The following is a 22,090-nucleotide window of genomic DNA, read 5'->3' on the forward strand; positions in this document are numbered from 1 at the left end:
AATTATTCATAAATTTTAAGGTTATGTTTAGTAAAATTAACTGAAAGTTGAAAAATTAATTTGTAGATGTCTTTAATGAAATTAACTTGTTAAAATGGCTAAAAGATATAAAATAATATAAAAATAATAAAATCATGATTTATTAAAAAAAATAATCCGAAAATTTGATAAATATATTAAAGATAAAAATAGAAGAAAATATAAAAAATTAAAAATTAACATTCTAAAAAATGTTACTTCAATTAATATTTCAAAAAATTCTATAAATTATTAAAAAACTTGTTAAACAAATAATTAAAAAAAAATAAAAACTAATTGAAATATCTTGTTTAGTATAATTTAAATTATTTTTTTAAGAAATGAATTTTAAATCTCAATCAGTCATATTTAGTTATATAATTAAAAATTGTAATTTTGTACTTTTCAAATAGCAACTATTGTCATTATAATTATCTTCTCATTATATATACATATATATGAGGAGGAATTCATTGACTTTACAAGTAATTTTTTTAAAGTTATTTTTCATCTTTATTATTTATTTTTTTATAAAATTTAATGTTTAAAATTAATTAATTACTCTAATCATTAGAGTAAGTGGATTCTCTTTCAATGTACATATGGTTCATAAAATCTCTGCCACCTGAAATAAGAATGAGTAGAGGGTAGGTAGGCCTGTGATGAAATCACGGCTATGTCTTCCCAAATTTGGGTAGGAAGGGGAAGTGGTCGCAACAGTTCTGCTAGTAGCATATTTCTCGTCTTGGCTTGTTGGCACTTGGCAGATTAAGCATTCTTGAACTCTATTTTATCCCTTTCACAAAAAAAAAAGAAGAAACTATTCTATTTACTTTTTACATAAAAATTGAAAAGGAGAGTGCATTTTGTAAATTGAGGGGGGTGTAGATAGCAAAAGTCTGACTTGGATTGGATGTAACCATTCGTGCCTGTCTAGCATATTTTTAACTCAGCATTGGACTTTCAATTAGCTCAAAAATAATTATTGATTGAATTAAAAAAAAAAAGATCCAAATAAATTCACCACAACTTTGTATTAGTTTTAGTTTTATCAGTTTGACTAATTCCTTGGAAATCCAACTTTGTGGATGAAATAGCCTAACAAAATTGATAACATAAGCGTTACATGTGGTTTTTGGAGAAAAGTCCACACCAAATCCAACATTTAGCAATGGTAAATTATTTTAATTGTATTATTTATGATTGTATAATAAATAAATTGATCAGAGGATTCAATTTACATAACCAAGCTTTATGATTGCAAATACTTAAAAATTGAAAATCTTTTGCAATGATAAGATAGAATAAAGTATGACAATGAATGAGCAAGGCCAAGACGAGATTGAGTTTACAAGCCAAATTTTATACTACCCTCAGAAAATACAGAAGAAAAAGAAACAGAAAAAAAAAAAAAAGAAACATCAATTATCATTTTTTATTTTACTGTTTTCAAGATCCCAGAAAGGAAGAATGGGGGGAAAGAATATACTGCAGACTTGTATTGATACAATAATGGAATATATTATGTTCTTGTACTTTGCAGGAAGCTGCAAATATATTAAATGATGAGAATGCGCGCTTGCTTTGCCCTTCAATGACTATAAAAGTACCCCAAAAGTAGCACAAGTGTAGATTTGCTTGAAATTCTTGAAATGACAAAAAGTTCAAGGCTCTCTCATCCCTATATTAGGACCAAAAGAATCTTTTTGTGTTTTTTCTTTAACAATGTGTCATCAGCATGCACAAGCTTATGCAATCCGTTGAAGGTTATATGCCACCATATCTTCAAGGGCTAAACGAAATACACTCTGAGGTAGGCATTGGAGACTTTGAATTGCAAGATCGGCTTTCTCTTTTGCTAACTCTTGTGCTCTTTCAATGCCCCCACAACTCTTGACCAAATTGATGGCTTCCTCAAGGGAACCAACCTCACTGAATTCAGACTCGATGATATCCCTCAATTTCGGTTCTTTCTCCAGTGCGAAAATTACTGGTGCAGTCAGGTTGCCCTTGGCAAGGTCACTGCCAGCAGGCTTTCCCAGTTGCTCGGCTGATTGAGTGAAATCCAATATGTCATCCACAACTTGGAAGGATAGACCAAGATTCCTTCCATATTCGTACATTTTCTCAGTCACGCTGCTGTCAGCACCACTAAAGATCGCGGCTCCTTTTGTGCTGGCAGCAATCAAGGATGCTGTCTTGTAATAGCTCTTAATTAGATACTCGTCAAGTTGTACATCACAATCAAACAAGCTTGAAGCCTGCTTTATTTCCCCACTTGCAAAATCTTTTATCACCTGTTACAGTGCCAGATAGTAATGCAAAAGAACTTCAGAGAATGAAATTTTGCATCTCTTCACACCATCTGCTATGTACTTGGCTTCAGGTGCATCAATCACTTGTGGAAAAATGGTGTCTTAAACAGGTACAATGATGGAGCTTACCTGACTGATGAGTTTAATGACTTGAATATTTTCAAGGTTGGCTAGATACCATGATGACTGTGCAAACATGAAGTCTCCAGCCAGCACTGCAACTCTTGTTCCAAACATTTGATGAACAGTTTTCTTCCCTATTAGTACATAGCAATCACGTTGAGTTCAAATTGAGGGAAACAAAAACCAGTAGAGGAGTTACAAAAGAAAAATTATTGTCACTCCTTAAGAAGGTGATACATAGCTTTGGCCTAATACATAATGTAAGACTAATACAGATTAATCAAGTTCAATTCTCCATTATGCAATTTTAAAGGGTTTTTATTAACAAAACAATAAGTTTAAATTGCACATGATACCTATAGTCCTGTACATAACAAAATGATTGTATTAAAGCGGGAACTGGGATGTTCAAGTTCAACCCAAGCAAGATATTTAAAGATCTGTTCAATGTGTATATTAGGAGAACATATCATTTTTTGTGTTTCATTTTCTACTTGAATTCCCTTAAAAGGCACTAGAAACAATTCCATGAGGATGTATTAAGAAATATATTCTATCTTTGTTCTCAATTCTATGCTACAGAATGGTGCTAGAAGCCGATCAAAAGGGTACATTTTACCAAAGCTTGCAATATACAATCCTATTTAGGTTTGCTATAATTGCTTAAACTTAAAGAGATGCACTCTATGGAACCAATAATATTGAAGCACTGAACCACTGATGATACAGACTTTACCAGTGTGTTCTCTCATATTCCTTTGTCCATTTTATTTTATTTCATTTTTTGGGTGGGTGGAGGGCTTCTAGCAAGTATTAGCTCAACAGATGATTGAAAACTAAAGTGACACAGACTGATTTTTTTATTCTTTATTAACATGTATAAATAGCAAGTCCTTTCCAAGACATCACAAAAACTGAAGAAGCTTGCACTTTTTCCTCTTTCAGTAACAAAATCTGCTTTAGTTCTCTCCTTTATTTTCTCGCTCTTTGTCTCCTCAGTAAAGAGTAGACAAAGTGTGTGCATGGTCTTATCATGCAGAAAATCATCACTGAGTAACAAAGTTCTGGACCAGATCAAGGACTTTCATGAAACACATTCCAAACATGAAGCAGGACTGTGCATCACTGATTTTGTACAAACATGATGTTTAAAGGAAATTCTTGATCAAATAAATTGTAACATGGTTATCTCAGCTTAAAATCAAAACAACCTTATTGTATGAGCAAATTCAAAATTGCTTTATAGCATGCATCTTGCCAAGTAAGACAGATAACCAGAAATCTAAGTGAAGTCAGGAAAACTAAATAAGTATATAAAGAGAAATCACAAGCCTACCTCGTCGAAGGTCACTCTCATCTAGTACATCATCATGTATCAAACTTGCAGTATGAATCATTTCAATTATCTCTGCTAAACGTCGATGCTTTGCAGTAAGTTCCCTGGAATCATCCATTTCAACAAGAAGTTTTCAAATTTTTTATTGTCATATAGAACTTTCTGGTCAGGAAAAAGAACTTGTGCTTGTGCCTGTGCTTGTGTGTATATGCACATGCACGCGTGTGTGTGAGAGAGAGAGAGAGAATTCTGTTCTTACTTCAAGCCAAGTAACTCTGCAGTCGCCCTTGACACCAAGAACACCAAAGCTGGTCTCATCCTCTTTCCACCAGCACTAAAAATCTGCTCAGCTGCAGACATCAAAACTGGATTTTCTGCTCCTACAATCTATCAAAGCATCTTCATCAGATACATTAAAAGTTAGGCAACCAAAACCTAGTCATCACTGTTTGCAAAGCAAAAGAAGCTAAAAAGCAAGAAGGTTCAGAAGGCAATGAGAATGATAAGGAGTTGGCACCAGTTGACTGGATAAATATTCTTACAAAAGAAAAAGGTCTAACAAGTGTGTAGTGACTTTACTATAAAAACAACTCAGAATGGCCTTAAAAAAACTATCCAATCTCATTAAAAATTAAATAAAATTCAACAACACTAATCCAGAAACAATGTAATTAGAAAACTGGTATCAAGATACAAAAAAACATATTATCAAACAGAATTGAAATAAGGAATTCAATAAAGGTTAACAAAAACAACGATAACAGAAAGCCATATGTCAAATGACAGAACAAGGAAGGAACATCATTCAAGTGCCTAAGCCTCATGATGCCTTCCATTAAAAATTGTATACTTTTCTGGTCAGCTGAAGGCAATTTCACTCACCATAGACAGAATAACAACACAAGAGTTAATAAGATGGGACAGTAACAGTTACAAATCATTCACACTAAATAAAACACCACAAAGGATCAATCCCAAAAAGCATTACTTACCGACTGAAGATTTTTATTGAGAGTTAGCAGATCATCGGCAACCACTTCAAAAAGCCTAGCAGGGGAAATGGGGTCTTCTGAATAACCCTTCAAGTCCAATCCTGTGGTAAGGCCTTCAAATGCATGAGTCCCCCCTACACAAAAAACCAAACCAAAACTTTCAATGCCTAGAACCACAGCTTTAAGTAACCAACACCTACCATGTTTCTTCATTCAAACAAGTAAGCAACATAAATCACTTCTATAGTCTTATAACAAAATAGTGCATGCCCTGAAAGTATAAACAGTTCTACACCGTCATTCAATCAATCACAAATGCAACATATGAACCTTAAAAAGTTAAAATTCATACCAACGATGATTTCTGATTGCCTGACAGTGTAAAAAAAAAATAGTTTACGCTAGGGTGCATAGAAATCAAATTCAAATATTGTACCATTCACCGTAGGCTGTGCAGTCTTCATAGAAGAAACCCGACAATGAGTGCTCCTCTTCTTACAACAAACCAATTTACGAGCCCCATGATCTCTGCCACACCCTTTAGAATTATTACTATTCAGCTTGGCATAGTTCCTCACAGTGTACCTATCAAACGAAGAAGCATTGGAAGAGCAGCCACAAGAGACCAAGTTTTTGCCAGCAAAATCAATGCTTTTGCCTGTGACAGACATCATTCTGACTACTTCTGAGCCAAGCCCAGAAGCGGGGAAAACGCGGTTCCAATCGCAATTCACAGGACCCAGATGGGAAATGAGGCCAATTTCACGCTAGGCAGAGACACGGCAGCGAGGTGCAGCCAGTGGAGGAGGAAGAAAAGGAGGAGAATGGAAAGGGTCTTTTTTCTGGGTCACAAGTTTGAAGTGGAAAGAAGGAACACACACGACGAGTTTAGAGTTAAGTGAGTGGATCCTAAGAGCCCACATGGAACTACGTTTCTTATCAGTTGGAGAGAGAATGAAATCTGTGACTCATGCTGCTTGCTTAGGATGGCTCAAATTCTCCTGTGTCATTTTGTCACAAGCCAATTTTAACAATGAATTTAAGAGAACTCAGCGCATGTTAAAATTTATATAAAATTATAGCAAAATGTTGGATACACTCAATATAGAAAAAATAACTTTTTTTTTTAGATATGATAAAGTTTATGAAACGATAAAAAGAAGATAAAGATAAATTAAAGATATTAATGAGATATTTAAAATAAAAAAGTGATTTATACGTCATTACTCAAAATTATATGACACTTTTTAAATAAAAAATGAAATTTACAAATTTGATCATTTTTCATAAGTTTCAATTAATCTTTAATAAAAGTTACTTATAATTTCTCATGATATATTAGTTTTGCGTATATGAAAATTAAATTGAGTTAAATTTTCATATACCGTGTTATTAGTATAAAGTATAAAGATGGTTTAACAATCAAGCACTTAAAATTTTTTGTTTAAATGAGACTTTTAAAGTATTCATAAGATTCATACATTTTATTAGGTGAGTTTTTTTTCTCCTTCGTGATATTGGTAAGAAACACTTCTTTTCGTAAGGTGTAAATTATTTTTTATTAAAAATTGTAAGTGCACATAAAATATATATTTATCTAATAATTAATCAAGATTTAAATTCTGAATTATTTAATTAAAAAAATAATTTATATCACTTGTATCAATCATTATTAGTATTAAAAAGAAATATATGATTAAGTAATAGTATAAAATATTTTTTTTAGATAGAGATCATGTGCAAATTTTTTTCATAGGAAAATATTTTTCACAAGAAATAATTTTACTAGAATTGGGTAAGATTATAAATAATATAATTTTCTTTTTACATATTTATCGTCACTTCACATTTAAGATTTAAATTTTAGAACACTTGTTAAGTTAAAATAATCATGCATCATGTTATTCACGTGTTTCATCATATAATATCAAATATAACAACAAAATTGCAAAAAAATCATATAAACATTATATCAGTTTCTTCAAATTAAATTCTTAAAATTTTAAACATGTTCTTTAGTATTCAAAAATTAATATATGACGAATGCTTTATTTTTTTTCTAACAATTTCATTAACCATTGTTGTAACTTGTAAGAGTAATGGTTAAGACATTTGTGGTAAGAAAAATGATTAAGAAATTAAAAGTTGAAAGATTTATTGAAAAGTATAAAATTATTAATTAATCTTCTAACCTAATGTTTTTTAAAAATATTTTATTTATTGATTTGTTATCTGTTATTCCCAAAACACTTTTTTTTATAAAGATTTATTTGATTATTTTTTAAATATTAATTTATGGTACAGATATTTTTGGATCTGTTCGACCAAAAAACTGTTTAAGGAAAGTTCTTTTGAAGAACGCATCTCTATCATTAATCAGTGTACATTTTATTTTTTAGAAAATTAATCTGTGTACATAGAAAATTGCTTGTTGGATGTGGTCAAACAAGAGCCAGAGAAAAACATCGACATAAGTATTTAAAGTACCCATGAAAAAACCACCGATTTTGAGTTTGAGGATTCAGCCACGTTGCCATTTCTTTTGATCGACGTGATATTATTCAAGAATATGCTGTGTCCAAATATCGTTGTGTGGCAATAAGTATTACAGCCAATCACGTAAGGGCTAATGGAAATATACGAGAGATTTTTGTCTACGTGTGCCAAACTAGTCTTACTTGTTACATGAAGTACACTGTTTGTCAAACTTCTAGACCCGATTTAATTTGGACAAAATTAGTCGAACTGGAATTGCAGTTCCATTTGTAACCATCTCAACAAAAATCTGAAACTGACTAGTGAAGCTAGAGAATCAAGAGATAGTTAGATAGAGCATATTTAATTCCAAATTTTATCACCAAATTTTTATTATTGTGTAAATTTTATCATTTAAATTTTATTTTTGTTGATTTTACCATCCAATTTTCATAATTTTACAGATTTTATTATTCAAGTTCTTTTTCACGAATTTTATTATCCAACTTTCAATATTTCACAAATTTTATCATCTAATTTTTTTTTTTGCATTTTAGCATCACGTTGGTAACAAAGTAATGAAAAAAAAAGACATTTTTCTAGATTTTTATACCTCGGTTATAATCATAATCAATATTATGTTAGAGATCCCTAAAATATATTCGAATTTCGCAACTAATGTCAGGAATTTTTTTGCTTCTCGTTGGGTTTTTGAAACTTCAAAAGTTTTGTGGTATATACCTTCCATTAGTTTTCATCCAAAACATGATGATGTGCCTGGTAGTTGGACACATTAGCAATACATGTGTGAAACCATGTTAGAGGTATCAATGATATGACATGTGTCAGAGATGTAGAGATGTAGGGAAAGGGGTTACACACAATTATAGAGGTGGTGGTGTCGCGCATACACTGATTGAGTTGGGTGACTATGGATGTGCGATAGTGGTGGTGGCTTGGGTGGTAGCAGAGTGGGGGAAGATGAAGTGGTTGGGGCGTGGGAAAGGGTTGGTAGCGGAGCATTTGATGGCGAGTGAGCATCACGAGCCAGCATAGTGAGGGTTGGATGACGTCATTAGATGTTAAGTATTCAATTAATAGATACCTCATCACATTTTGATAGAAACTAACAGTTGAGATTTTCCACTAATTTTTTTGAAGTTTTAGGGACCCAACAAGTAAAAAAATTTCAGGGATCGGTTGCAAAATTTAAACATATTTCAAGGATCTCCAATATATTTAAACCTAATTGATATAAAAAAAATAACTTTTTACAATAATTGTGATTATGAGTAATGTAAAAAAATTATTTTTCTAGATTACAATTAAAACTAATAAAAAAGTCAAAATCATTCATCTTTTATAAGTGATGATAGAATGTGTAAAAATTAAAAATTTGCATGATAAAATTTTTAAAAAATAAAACTTAAATGATAAAATTTACAAAAATAATAATGATTAAATAATAAAATTTATAATTAAACTTATTTTTTATTATACAAAACACATAAAATTCTATAACAAAAACGAGCAAACTTACAAATTAGTTTGCAAGAGATAGAGAAGAGATAATTTTTGTTATGCCAAACACCAAAACCAACAAATTAATAATTAATATTTACTAATAAAAAATATAAAATTTTGATATATAATATGATATTAACGATAATTATGTATTAATATTTTTTAAACACTATTAAACTTGTATAATATAGAGAATTACATACAGTAATGAAAAAAATGCATAATAACTTTAGTTATTTTATTTTTAAAATTTGATATTTTTATTTGAAAAATTAAAATTCATAAATATAATAAATAAATGCATAACAACACCAATTAACAAATACATAAATTTAAATACTTTCATCAATATCACCATACATAAATCAACTTATGTGATTATTTCAGCTTAATTGAGTCAAACACGATTATTTGAAAAAAGTCTTCGATTCGAGTCCAAGATTATTTTCTTAAATTGAAGAAAATTTATCACCTTTCTTGAATTGTACATGAAAACCTTAAGAAACATTGTAAAGGGAGAAATATAGATCTAGACAGCGTATTCATTTCCAGTATTATGAACCTTATGGAGTAACATTTTCCTCTTTGAAAATACAATAAATAAAATATTTTTTTTATTTTAATAAAATAATTATGAAATTTCTTATTTCAGTCATAAATAAGAACAATAGTTCTTCAAAAAAATCTGACAATTAAAAGCGAAACGGAAAGTACCAAATAAACATTGTAAAAGAAAACTTTATCTTTATCTGGACAACACATTTATTTATTATCAACTTTGTCATGAGTTCCATAAAAATACAGTTAGCAAAATGGATATATGACGAAAATCATGGTAACAGAGAGGAATGAGATGTAATAGATTGTAAATCAATAAAGTAGTACTCTAAAATTAGAAGACACTTTTTATTCTAATTATAAGATTTTTTTAATTTTTTTTACAAGATTCTTTTCTTTAGATGTATAAATTATTTTCTCTCTTAAATATTTTTACTTAATTAATAAAAAAACAATTAAGTAAATAAATAAATAAAAAAGATAATTTTAAAATAATAATAAAAATAATTAACATATTTAATATGATTAATTAAATTATTTTTAAAAGATGTAAATTAATTAAAAAAATCAAACAAACTATTATTTTGGTCCTCTAAATATTACTCTCCCTTTGTAAAATTACTTTAAGTAATCTTTAAAATATTAAATGCCTATGACTATGAATTTAGATTTTAATCTCTACGTTCATATTTACTGACGTTCATCTATTTAACATGATTTGATTTCTAATAATTATGGATTACCTGCATAATTTTTTATCTTGAGCATTATTTAGAAAAGAGAAACACTTCCAAAAGTGAGTAGATAGTAGTAACTGTCATTCGTGCAGTATTCATTCACTTCATTTGTTTTTTTTTTATGAATTTGAGCACTATAAAGTACAAACCCTGAATCCCTGATGAGACAACAAATTGGATTTTACAATCCTTCTTCCTTTCACCGCATATTGCATTCCGTAAACACAACTTAGGTTATTGAAATTTCCAACATAAGAAAGGGCATATTTTGATTTCTTGTAATGCGGCATACATTTATATTACAACCTAATTAAATACAACTACATACACCACAAAATTACAGCAGCACATAAGTTCACCAACAAATTTTGCTTACATTGGATACTTTAGTTTATGTACTCCACCCTTCTTCTATGCATAAATGCAGTTACCATAACCTGCAATTTAAAATGAGAAAAAAAGAGGCCACAATTAGAATAGCAAACATGTACTACATCAGTCACTAGTTTCTAGTCTTATATTAAATCAAGCTTAATACTTCATTCATGAAAAATCTTTGCTAAACAAGACAATGATGTGACATACTTGGATCAGTGACAACAACGATTCCAGAGGCCCTGAAATCACAATTCCAGTGGTTTTTTCCCCTGGATTGGTAATAGAGATTCATGGCTATGGAAGCATGGTTCATGAGATTGTCAGGGTAAGAGCAGGGGCATCCTTTCTGAAGAATCCTGCAATCAACTTGAGAACAGGCATAATTGAGGTTGGCCAAAAGGGTTGCTTGATCTGATGAAGGCTTTGCCACACACCAAGTTTTCTGTGATTCAATAACACTCCAATTAATTTCCATAAGAAGATTATATATATAATCTCTTTTAAAGGCATTTGGGAAAATTGTTTGTATTTAGTTACCTGCCCATTAGCCATGATCAAATTCCCTCCTGCATAAGTCATAAGAAAAGGGGGGAAAAGGGAAATAAGAGTGCTTTTAGTTTGTGATTTCATACACTAGAATAATGGAAGCTCAATTTCTCATGGCAACAAAGGAGAAATCTAGGAAGAGACTTAATGTCACCAATGTACATACATTACATTGCAGTGCTAAGCCGATTAACTACTTAAAAGTCATAAGAGCCACGATCTGATTGGTTATCACTATAAAAAATTGTTTATAAAGACAATGTATAGAAGTTAAACTTATAACCTATTGCTAAGTGAAGTTTCTTTGAGATCATTCATCAAGGAAGCAACAACAGCATTGGGCTAATGCTACTTAATGAGGCACCAACACTTGACATAAAAACTAGGAAAATTTCAATTTTGGCAATTGAAATTTAAGAAGCAACAAAACCCAGTACAGATCTGAAAGTTAGAGTGAGAAAAGCTTTCAAAATTAGTAACGTTTTCATCAGCTCCAAAATAAAAGTAAATGTGAGCAATGTTGGTTAGTTTTCATTATAACATCAGAGCACAAAAGTAAATAACATCTGACACAAACCTGATGAGAGAGACAAGAACAAAAGGAAAAGGAGAAGGGACACATTAGCCATGGTTGTTATGTTATGGGTACAAGTACTACTGCTACTGACTACTAGTGTGATTACTAGAGCACAATGATGAAGAGAGAGAGATATGCAAAGGCTGAAGTTTAAGTAGAGAGAGTGTGCAGTGTATGAGTATGTGTGTGTAGTGGGAAAGGATGTGATGTTTTAAAAGGAAAAAAGATGGTGGGTGAAAACTAAGGTGAGGTCAACAATCAACATAAGGGTTACATTAACAGCAAATGGAAATTAACGTTGTGGTGGGGACTCTAATTTTTATGCTGATGCTGATGTGAATTGTGAATGAGTGATTATAGTGGCGGTGAGTGATGGCTCCTCACTTTCTCATTGGACATATAATAGTAATATCCCATTATTGCAGAAAGAACCGTTGTGGGGAAAACCAATGACCCACTATTATTAGCCATTTATGGAGAATGCTGCTCCCATTTCGCGTTTTATTTATTTTCTGTTCCAAACTCGTAATCGTCCTAACGCTATATATTATTACTATTATTCATTAGTTGTCAATAGTTATAGAACTTACACAGGAATTAGTCTCATAACAAGTCTGTGTAAATAAAAATAATATAATTTAAAATATAAATATCTGTTAATATATATTTTTATTAATTTATAATTTATTATAAATATTATTTTTGATATATATTACATTTTTTTGCAACATAACAATTTCAGATTTTTGAAAAATGAAAATAAAAAATATTTTATACAGACTAGAACTAAAATTCACCCATTTTATACGGATAACACGAATATTTTTATTCTAAAAAGATGAAAAACAAAGAAAATTTATAAAAATTTAAAACATATTCAAGTCTTTATTAAATATTTCCTCCATCTCATTTTTTTGTCTTTTAAAATAATGAATTTTGAAAGAAAAATATTATTTTGTAAAATTATTATGATAAAATGGATTTTTTTTAAAAAATTAACCGCGTTAAAAGTTAGAATTTCGTTGTGAATTCATTAATGTATTTAAAAAAGATACTAATAAATTATGGATAAAAACACGTGTAATTTAGTTGTGAATTCATTAATGCATTTGAAAAAGATACTAATAAATGATGGATAAAAACACGGTTAATTTAGTTGTGAATTCATTTTATATGGATAAAAAACAAATATTAATTTTAGAGGGATGCAAAACAATTTTTTATAGGAAATAAAAATATTTTAAAGTATTTATTAAATATTTCCTCCATCTCAATCTTTTGTCTTTTCCTCTTAGGAATTTAAAATAAAAAAATAACAATTTTAGAGTTTACAAAAAATTAAAAAAGGTTGAAAACAATTAATTCTCATGCATTAAAAAATTTAAAAGTATAATTAAAAATTATTGATTCCTAAAAGAAAGAACTCTATTGGTGAATAATTAAATTAAATGAATTCTATGAAGTTGTATTCAGTTTCAATCTTCTGTTAATTCTATGAAGTTGTATTCAGTTTTGATCAAGCAATCCTTCATCAATTTTCAATCTAAACATAATTTCACACACACCAACACAGAGCTCCCCCACAAAACAAAGACAAAAAATGTCAGGACCAGCAAACATATTCTCTTTATAATTGACAACTTGGGACCAGGATTCGTATAACTAGATAAAGGTAATTTTTAGTAAAAAAATAAAAAAGTAACTTTTTGATAGGCAATAATTCATATACGGACAAAAGTAATTATTTTAGTTAAAAAAGAAAAAAGAAAAGGAAAAATCTAATCGTAAAACCATATATCATAGTTTAAAAACCAACCCGACAAGACACTTGATCATTGGTCAATGGTTGGTTGAACTAGTGAGATGTGTTAAAAAAAAATTGTACTCGTCTTATAGAATGTCTTAAGAAAAAATTACTATTCATAAGTGGAATTCCAATATCAAGTACCTAAAGCAATCAAGCCTAAACACAATAAATTAAACAACTACTAGAGCAAATAATTCAACAATCACGTTGCAACAAAAAGCAACGGCATTTTTAGTAATTTGGAAAAAAAGTTATGTGACCGACCTGGGCCAACGGCTTAATTACCGGTTTTGCTGTTGACTGAATGACGGGTCTGATAGTAGACCGGATCCGGTCAGACCACCGGTTTGCTGTTGGACCGGGTTTTAATACTAAAAGAAAATCACATTCACTTCAACTAGATGACGGTTAGATTATGCTTAGTGCTAGTAACACAGGCGGAAAGACCGAAGTGATAGTCTTTCAGTTCAGCATTCAGATTGCTCCAATCTTTTTCTATAGTCTATACATATATTAATCTATTTCAATATTTTATTACCAAGAAGAATCATTGCTGGGCATAAGCATACACAATCCTATTCCTTAAAAAAAAATGCTTGGAGCTGTAGCAGCTTCCACATCACTATGCTTTTCACCATCCACATACTCCACCAGAATTGTTGTTCTCAGAAGAATCTCAAATTCAACACTGGCATTGAACAATGGTCACTCTTTCTTACTCTTATCAGCTAAACCTATGCATTTCTCTTCACACAAGAGCAGTAGAAGACAACCCCATTTCCTTGCACAAGCTGCTGCATCTTCTGGTTAGGTTCTGTGGTCACTATCATTTGTTTTTTTTCAGTATTTTTTGCTTTGTCAATTCTCATCAACCCTCATTTTTTGTTCCAATTTTTATGCTTTAATCTGTTACTTAGTTTTTTTCTTCAACTGCTTCTAGGAATGCAGTTGGCACTTTCTTGGAAAATGAACAATGCAGACTGGGGAATAAACTTTAAGGGCAGTGCTGCATTTGTGAAGATTATTATATAGCCTTGAATCTTAGATTGATGTTGCTGTGTACAATATGTCTTTTTTGTTTGTTGGTTTTATTGTTAAACTAAAGGTAGATTTTGAGTCCTGTCTGGTACCATGTTTCATAGAGAAAATTACCTTTTGCATATTTAATTAAATTATATGGATGGTTATAGTGGAACTTATTTTTGAGATGTGCTACAATCTTTTTAACTTGCTTCTTTGTACCTGTACAACAAATATTCGCCTTTAAGAAGGCCAAGATCAAAAAAGAGAAAGGAAAAGGAAATAGTAGGGGAGATTCTGGTGTTATTGTTGTTATTGTTATTATATTATACTTTCTTTTGGGCTAGTTGCTGACTTTCACTGAACTGTATCTTCAATAGTTGTAACAGTTCTTAAAGTTGGGTGAATTGTCCTCTTTAGTTCCTTTTGCATAACTAAACAAGGAATAAATGTGAGCAGGGACAAGGCTGTTGCATTTGCTTTTCTGTATTCTATATTCAAAATAGTATCTGTTACTTCTTGTGGCATCTTGTGTGAGGAAAATAGGCGGTAATAAGAAATAACTAATTGTTGTACAGATCATGCAAGTAAAAAGCCATATAAGATGCACATAAAACAAGAAATTACTTCAATGGATGCTGCATTGCTGTATATCTTTTGCTGAATCTAGAAACCTTTTAAGATTCCCTAAAATAAGCATCTATATCTCTCATTTTATATTGCATCACTGAGTTTGTTGATAAAAAAAACAAGTAAAAAAAGTAAGGTGGTAGGAGTATCTTGCTGTTGAACAGAAATTCTAAGCTATGAGTCACGGGCTCTAACAGACATAAACACATTGCCACTGTTAGTCTCTAAAATATAGGACCCTGTGACACTGCATATATGTATATATGGTTGTGTGTGAGAGAGACAGAGACAGGGACAGAGAGAAAGAGAGAATTCAAATTAAATTGGATATGAGAAACATACCAAAACTTTTAAATTAATAGTCAAGGTTTGTATACATCTAGGAATGACATTTTGTTTATATCTAGACTTCACTTTCAGGGTGCTATTGTGTTTAAATTTCCTCTAGGAGTTTAAAACTTTGAAGTCTGTTGGCATGTACTGTTACATAAGACTCTTGATTGAAACTATCTAGATTAGTCACAATTAATTAAGGTGTTGCCTACCATACTATATTGGCAGCTTTTTCAGTAAGATGATGATGGGCTTTTAATTTGTCATACCAAGTTGCTCTGCCAAAGTATAATCCTATGATGACAAAATTATCCCAATCCAACTTTATTCAGAACTATTGGCCGGTTGTTTAATGAGGATGGATTTCAGTTAATTGTTTTTGCCAAGTTAGTAAAACAACCATGAACCATGAGAGATCCTATTCTTTTTCCTTTTCCATCGCTCCAATTTTTAAGGTTGTTATGGTACCCATTTTAGATTTCACGTGGGCTAAGGCTTATCATTTGGCGAGAGGTTGATTTGTGAAGTATATTAACAATGAACTGTGTATTACAGAATACAGTTATTGTGAATCATTTATTACAAAATTCTCTTTCGTTCACCATGTCTTGCTAACATATAATAAAAATTGATGTCTAATTTGCTTGCAATTGCAGCAGTAAATGCTGAATACGTGGAGGAACCAGCAACAAATGTGAAATTCCAGACATCTTTGAGTTTTCCCGGTTGCTCAAATTCATTAACTTTGTTTGGAACAGGTTAGTTGTCATAGTACCGCATGAATTTTGGGAGAGAGTAGATAAAAATAATCTGAACGCGTGAAAATATGGCCAAGCATCACTTGATCTGTTAATAAGAAAAGATATATATTATATCAAAAAGTCATGTTATAGTATCACATGACTTTTGGAAAAGAGTAAGATAAAAATGCTCTGAACATGTGAGAAAAAATTAATATGACTGCAACCATAATTTGGTCTGTTAATATTAAATATAGTATAGCAATTTCACATGAATATGAGGAGCAGGATTGATTTTGTTTATTTTGTGCTTTAGACTAAATTGTTTGATAATTGATATCATGATGAACTTATTTTCCTGGACATGAACTTCCAAATAAATTCATGCCATTGATTGTGGCATTGGGACTTGATAATAGCCTTGAGCCAAAAATCAAACTCTTGTGAGAAACTGCAAAGTGAAATGTCTGTATCGTGCAGTAATTACAGGAAAACTGATGACATTTGGAAAATATATAGTGAACAACTGAGATTAACTACGAGGCACTACATATTTGATACGACGAAATAAATATATATTAATTTTTCAAATAGTTGCATGGGGAAGCCAAATTTAGTACAAATATAAACTTGAAGGTGTTTTATTTAATCATCTTCCGTCAGTATTGTATGGCAATTTTTTTTCAGCCAGTGATTATTGCCATCCTGAAGACCAGTAGAAATTAGTAAGTTCACATAAAGTAGTCATGCTTTCTTTTCAATGTTATAACTTATATATAAACTTTGATGGCTAATAATTCTTATTTCAGGATACAGAGAAAAAGTTTTTGCGATTATTGGTGTCAAGGTCTATGCTGCAGGTTTGTATCTAGATCAATCTATCGCCCTTGAATTGAATGCTTGGAAAGGGCAATCAAAAGAAGCTATTCAAGGGAATTCTTCCTTGTTCGAGACCATTTTCCAATGTAACAACTTTATATTCATTTATTTCTTTATACAATGCTCTCAAAAGAGTCATACTCACAGTGAATAATTTGATAAACATATGCCTTTATATGATTGCAGCTTCCTTCGAAAAATCATTGCAAATTATTCTAGTCAGAGATGTTGATGGTAAAACTTTTTGGGATGCCTTAAGTGATGCCATATCACCAAGAATTCAACAACCCACAACCACAGATGAAACTGCTTTGACAACTTTCCGTGGTGTCTTTCTAGATCGCCCTCTTAAGAAAGGAGCTATCATAATTTTGACATGGTTGAACCCCTCCGGATTGCTTGTAAGTTTACTTTCATGTTTTTATTGAGATTTTTCTTTAGACTATTGACATCATTTCTATCTATGTTCCCTCCTTTTTACCTTTTTTATCTACAATATTCCAACTAAACTCGTTGAGATTTCAGGTTTCTGTCTCCTCAAATGGGCTTCCATCTACCATGGATGCTACAATCGAATCTGCAAATGTGGCTTCTGCTCTTTTTAATGTATTCCTTGGAGATAGTCCGGTTTCTCCCTCCTTGAAAGCTTCAGTGGCTGAAAGCTTGTCAAAAGTACTGAAATAAAAAAGTTTAGCGTTTCTTGATAAAGTTGCATACATCCATATTTTCTTGAAATTCTTCGATCTTTAAATATATTGCCGTAGCCTATATTCTCCTGATATCTATGTAAGCATGCTCCATGGTCTACTGATGTATGCCTAGTGTACAAGTGGAAGCTGTTACCTAGTTCCAGTGTTTATTTCTACTGATCTAAATACTTGATTTGGACATTAATATACACTTGGATCAATTCCAATTTCCTATTTCTCCTAGAAGGAAACACTTCATTAGTGTTTCATACATGTGCTTCTCTGACCCAAGCTACATCTTCTACTTGGTCTTAATCCTGACACATTCAAGTTGGTCAATTGGAATTTAATCATGTCACGATGTATGTTGAAATCTCTCGGTCCCTGTATAATTACAAAAAAATTGTTGAAGGCCCCATCAATTTTCTTTTTTCATTTTAAAAATTCAATATTTTACTGTACATTTTTCTAGTTTTTCATATCTTTAATTCCCCACCACCGTCTCTTGAGCATGGCATTCCCAAACTACATTTAACTTGGAGTCTAGATCTGCCACTGCTTGTAGGATGGTTTTCCAGAAACTTCAGAGTAACGATTTTGATGTGAACATCAGGATGCAGTAATGAGTTTATCTGCTTCTGTTTGCTCAAGCAAAGAGACAACTTCGGCCATGGTTGGCCTCTTCAAGGGATCCGGTTCAAGACACATCATTGCAATGCTGAACACCTTGTTGACCTCTTGCATTGAACAAGACCCTAGGCTATTATCAAGAACTAACTCCTCTTTCTTGTCTCGAACAACAGCCTTCACCTGATACAATAATAAATTTCCTGGTAGCTAACATAAAAAACACATTCCATTTTAATATTCAGTGGGATGTGTTTTATACTCCACGGGAATAAAGGTACGTGTAAAAGCAAGTAAAATGTATTATATTGTATGCCATTTATATTGTCCTTTCAAGTTTCAATAGCACAATAGGTAATGCTTTCAACTGTACAATAGATTAATGAAATTCATATTCGTGGTCAATGCTTCAATGCTTTGTTTTTAGTGTTTTACTAGTTTCGATACAATAGAATGATATGCTTTTCTCTGGCTTTCAAACCCTTCTACCATGATAGCAATTTCACAATGATAGAGCTCAAGCCTCAAAGTAAACATGGTCCTTGATTAAAATTTTAAGTTATATATAGGTTATTCCCATATTGATTTCAAACTTGTTTTATGAATATAATCATAGAAGTAAATCTGCAAGAATTCTTGTCTTACCCATGTGACAAGCATGGTTCCCTCTTCCATAAATGCTTCATCACTGGGTTTTTTCCCAGTTAAAAGCTCCAGCAAAACAACTCCAAAGCTGTAAACATCCCCTTGCAGTGTTGCTCTTCCTGTATCAAAATATTCTGCATGCAAACCCGGTCATCAATTTGAAGCAAAAAGTAGTGTGAAATGTAAAAACTGTGTATAGTCAGGTTTGTGTCTCTACCAGGTGCCAAGTATCCAAAAGTTCCAGCTACAATTGTTGACACATGAGTTTTAGTTGGTTGCATCAACGTTGCTAATCCAAAATCAGAAACCCGAGCATCCATATTTCGATCCAACAATATGTTACTTGACTTTATGTCTCTGTGGATAATGTGAGGGATGCAATCATGGTGAAGATATGATATTCCTCTAGCTGCACCTGCAGCTATTCTATATCTGGTTGGCCAATCCAAAACCTTCTTCTCCCTTGATCTCCCTGCATCACTTTCAACTTTGCTATTAGAAAACTCAGTTCAATTATCATTGACAAAATTCCAAAAGCATAAAACATAACACAAAAAACTTGCATTTCCATCAATGCATCACATGTTGTAAAATTGGCAATGTGCTGCTGAATAACAAAAGAAGTTCACCATTTCATCCTAGTCTTGAATTTTTAACTAGGAATACTTGGATAGAGCAAAAATTTGAATAAAAGAGAGTCAATAGTAAAAACTATAATGCATCAAAATGTTCATGATTTCCTTCCATTTCTTCCCCTTTTGACTCCTACCAAAAGTCTCAGAATGTAATGTTAGAAACAAACAAATACATACCATGCAAAAAGGAATCCAAACTTCCATGGGGCATTAGCTCATATATGAGAAGATTGTAGTGTGGTGCAGAGTAATATCCATGAAGTGTCACAATGTTGCGGTGCTTTATGTCTGCCATTGCTTCCAACTCTCTCAAAACCTTTATCTCTCTCTGCAGTTCCGCGATTTAGTCTTTTTATTGCCAAGGCTGTGGAGTCATCTAGTTTTAGTTCATAAACCACACCATAACCACCTGATCCAATGATGTCCTTGCTGTTTAGTTTCTGTGTCTTCTTTAAGATCACATCAGCTTTGAGAGATTTAAGCCCTGAGGACCTAAATATTACTATCTTCCCTCCTGCATTATCCAATCAGTGCATATTAGTGTCTTATTTTTTCTCTGCAAGAACAAAAGTAGAAGACACCCCCTTTTGCCTCAATACCTGGATAACCTTCTTCATGAATCAAATGTTTTCTTCTCCATCTTTTGTAGAGGAGGACTGAGATAACAATCTTTGATATCACAAAAGCGATGGAGCATATGGTTATGGAAAAGGCTATAACCAGGGAATTCTTCATTTGGTGCTAAAATTATGCTGAAATTTTAAGAACCTGAAGACACAGAATTAAAATAACCAATGAAAAGCCATGGACTGTCTCAGGGTTTCTGATTGTCTAAACTTGCAGAATCTAGAATACGAGGACGGGTTGAAAATTGCTGCACACAATATGCAGAAATAGCACTTCTTTTTTTCATAAACGTAAGAAAATTCATGTCAAGAAAAGAGGAAATCTCACTGTAGTTTTGTGCTAGTATTGTAGTATTTGATTTCTGGTTTCCATGACTGCTTCTGAAGATGAACATAGCTGCCATCTCACGCACTGGACTGGACAAAGTTTTGCTACCTTGTTAACATTTCAGAACTTCATTAACATTACTCTCATGAATTCAAAATCTCAAATCATTTAGGTAAATAATATAATTTTAAAAATCGGTAACTTGTGTTAGTGGACAAAAACCAGCATAGAAAATTCAGAGTTATTTCCTTACTCGCTATATCATATCCTAGAATGGTGGAGCCTAAATTTAAGACCAAAAAAGAAAGATCACTGAAGATGATGATGATGAAAGGAAAAATAGAAGAAGCAACTTTTGAAAAAAAGTATATCTAATAATAAAGTTTGACATGAAGAAGGCCTACCTTATTTTTTGTCTGTCCATCATTATCTGCTCTCTCGTGTCCAAACAAACTATTATGGACTCGAAGGTTGTGACATGCCACCCATCTAGCATGTTTTTCATGGAAAACATAGGTAAGTGGATAAACCTGTAAAAAATGTCTGTATTATTGTGTGAAAACAAAACCTGAAGGGTTGGTCAAGTGAAACATGACAGGGTCTTGTATTTGACAAGTCGCAAATTTGAGTCTCCACTCTTTTTTTAGGTGAGATAAATGTAAGTATCTATATAAGTGATCTTTGAGTCTCGTGATTTTTCATACCTTAGGTAGGGGGCATTATTCCCTCCCCTAATTTTTTTTCAACCAAAAAATAATGTGTGAAAACACTTGGACTTTTGTGGCATCACCAAAACAAAGTCAATAATACATTATATAAAGCTGGCAGAGGAAAATTTTCTAAACCAGTGTGAATGGATTTTGTCATATCCTTACCATATTACTTTTATTATAATATGGGAATGTTCCCAGCTATTGAAGCATAAAAAGTATGATGAAAAGGACAGAAAAAGAAAAAAGTAGGCATGGTGGTTGTGCTACATATCAGGTAAAAGTTTTATAACATTCAATGATCATGTGAATGGCTATGCTGTCACTATTTTCTTCACTCCCAGCTTGTAAGGTGAGGATTGCTCTCTACTTATATGTCAGAAAATGGGTTTGGACTTAACTCAACCTTACAAAATCGGCTTGTAAGATGAGGATTACTCCCTGCTTATATAATTTATCTCGGCACTATCTTTATTCTATGTAGGACTTCAACATGTCTCATTTTTCTCATGGCTATCCGTCATGTGTGACTTTCAACATACCTCTCTATCTAGGTGTGACCACAGAATTCGTTAAGCCCGACGAGATACACATCATTGGAGTAAGCACTAGTGAAAATGATTGGCGTATAAGCTTCCAAGAGTTCCGCAAGCTCGTACTATTACTTTGGTTAGGAACTTTTGTTGTGTGTTTCAATATTATAATAAAAGCTTCTATATTTTGTACCTAAGGTCACACAAGATTCCTGTCGGTAGTCTGAATGAAAACTTTGTAGAACACCCTTTTTGAAATTCTAATATGAAATTTTGTGAATTCGAGTAAACATTAATTTAATCGTGTAT

The 22,090-nt window shown here is 31.8% G+C and overlaps 3 protein-coding genes and 1 pseudogene across 4 annotated transcripts; 1 reads left to right on the plus strand and 3 right to left on the minus strand.

Annotated features, from left to right (window-relative positions):
- Positions 1-1,426: 1,426 nt before the first annotated feature.
- LOC100783538 (solanesyl diphosphate synthase 1, chloroplastic) lies at positions 1,427-5,820 on the minus strand. Its single transcript, XM_003543125.5, has 6 exons — positions 5,221-5,820; positions 4,785-4,918; positions 4,052-4,179; positions 3,793-3,896; positions 2,463-2,590; positions 1,427-2,315 (listed from the first exon to the last, which is right to left on the minus strand). The coding sequence occupies exons 1-6, from the start codon at positions 5,456-5,458 to the stop codon at positions 1,767-1,769; spliced, it is 1,281 nt and encodes a 426-aa protein (XP_003543173.1). The 5' UTR covers positions 5,459-5,820; the 3' UTR covers positions 1,427-1,766.
- A 4,420-nt stretch (positions 5,821-10,240) lies between these two features.
- Positions 10,241-11,784, minus strand: LOC100784427 (glucan endo-1,3-beta-glucosidase). The gene is made up of 4 exons (XM_003543127.5): positions 11,580-11,784; positions 10,994-11,022; positions 10,664-10,898; positions 10,241-10,515 (listed from the first exon to the last, which is right to left on the minus strand). Exons 1-4 carry the CDS (start codon positions 11,629-11,631, stop codon positions 10,490-10,492), a joined length of 342 nt encoding a protein of 113 aa, XP_003543175.1. The 5' UTR covers positions 11,632-11,784; the 3' UTR covers positions 10,241-10,489.
- A 2,003-nt stretch (positions 11,785-13,787) lies between these two features.
- CHI3A1 (chalcone isomerase 3A1) lies at positions 13,788-17,920 on the plus strand. 2 transcript variants are annotated; one of them, XM_006593425.4, is made up of 5 exons: positions 13,788-14,192; positions 16,029-16,127; positions 16,919-17,074; positions 17,175-17,389; positions 17,514-17,911. In XM_006593425.4, the coding sequence occupies exons 1-5, from the start codon at positions 13,979-13,981 to the stop codon at positions 17,670-17,672; spliced, it is 843 nt and encodes a 280-aa protein (XP_006593488.1). In that variant the 5' UTR covers positions 13,788-13,978; the 3' UTR covers positions 17,673-17,911. The 2 variants fall into 2 exon arrangements, with proteins under 2 accessions (XP_006593488.1, NP_001238390.1); NM_001251461.2 differs by having other exon boundaries at positions 13,801-14,192; positions 16,026-16,127; positions 17,514-17,920.
- A 141-nt stretch (positions 17,921-18,061) lies between these two features.
- LOC100783713 (receptor-like serine/threonine-protein kinase At1g78530) lies at positions 18,062-20,783 on the minus strand (annotated as a pseudogene).
- Positions 20,784-22,090: the final 1,307 nt, after the last annotated feature.

Source organism: Glycine max, chromosome 13, assembly GCF_000004515.6.
Source record: "Glycine max cultivar Williams 82 chromosome 13, Glycine_max_v4.0, whole genome shotgun sequence".
In the NCBI taxonomy this organism is placed as follows: domain Eukaryota; kingdom Viridiplantae; phylum Streptophyta; class Magnoliopsida; order Fabales; family Fabaceae; genus Glycine; species Glycine max.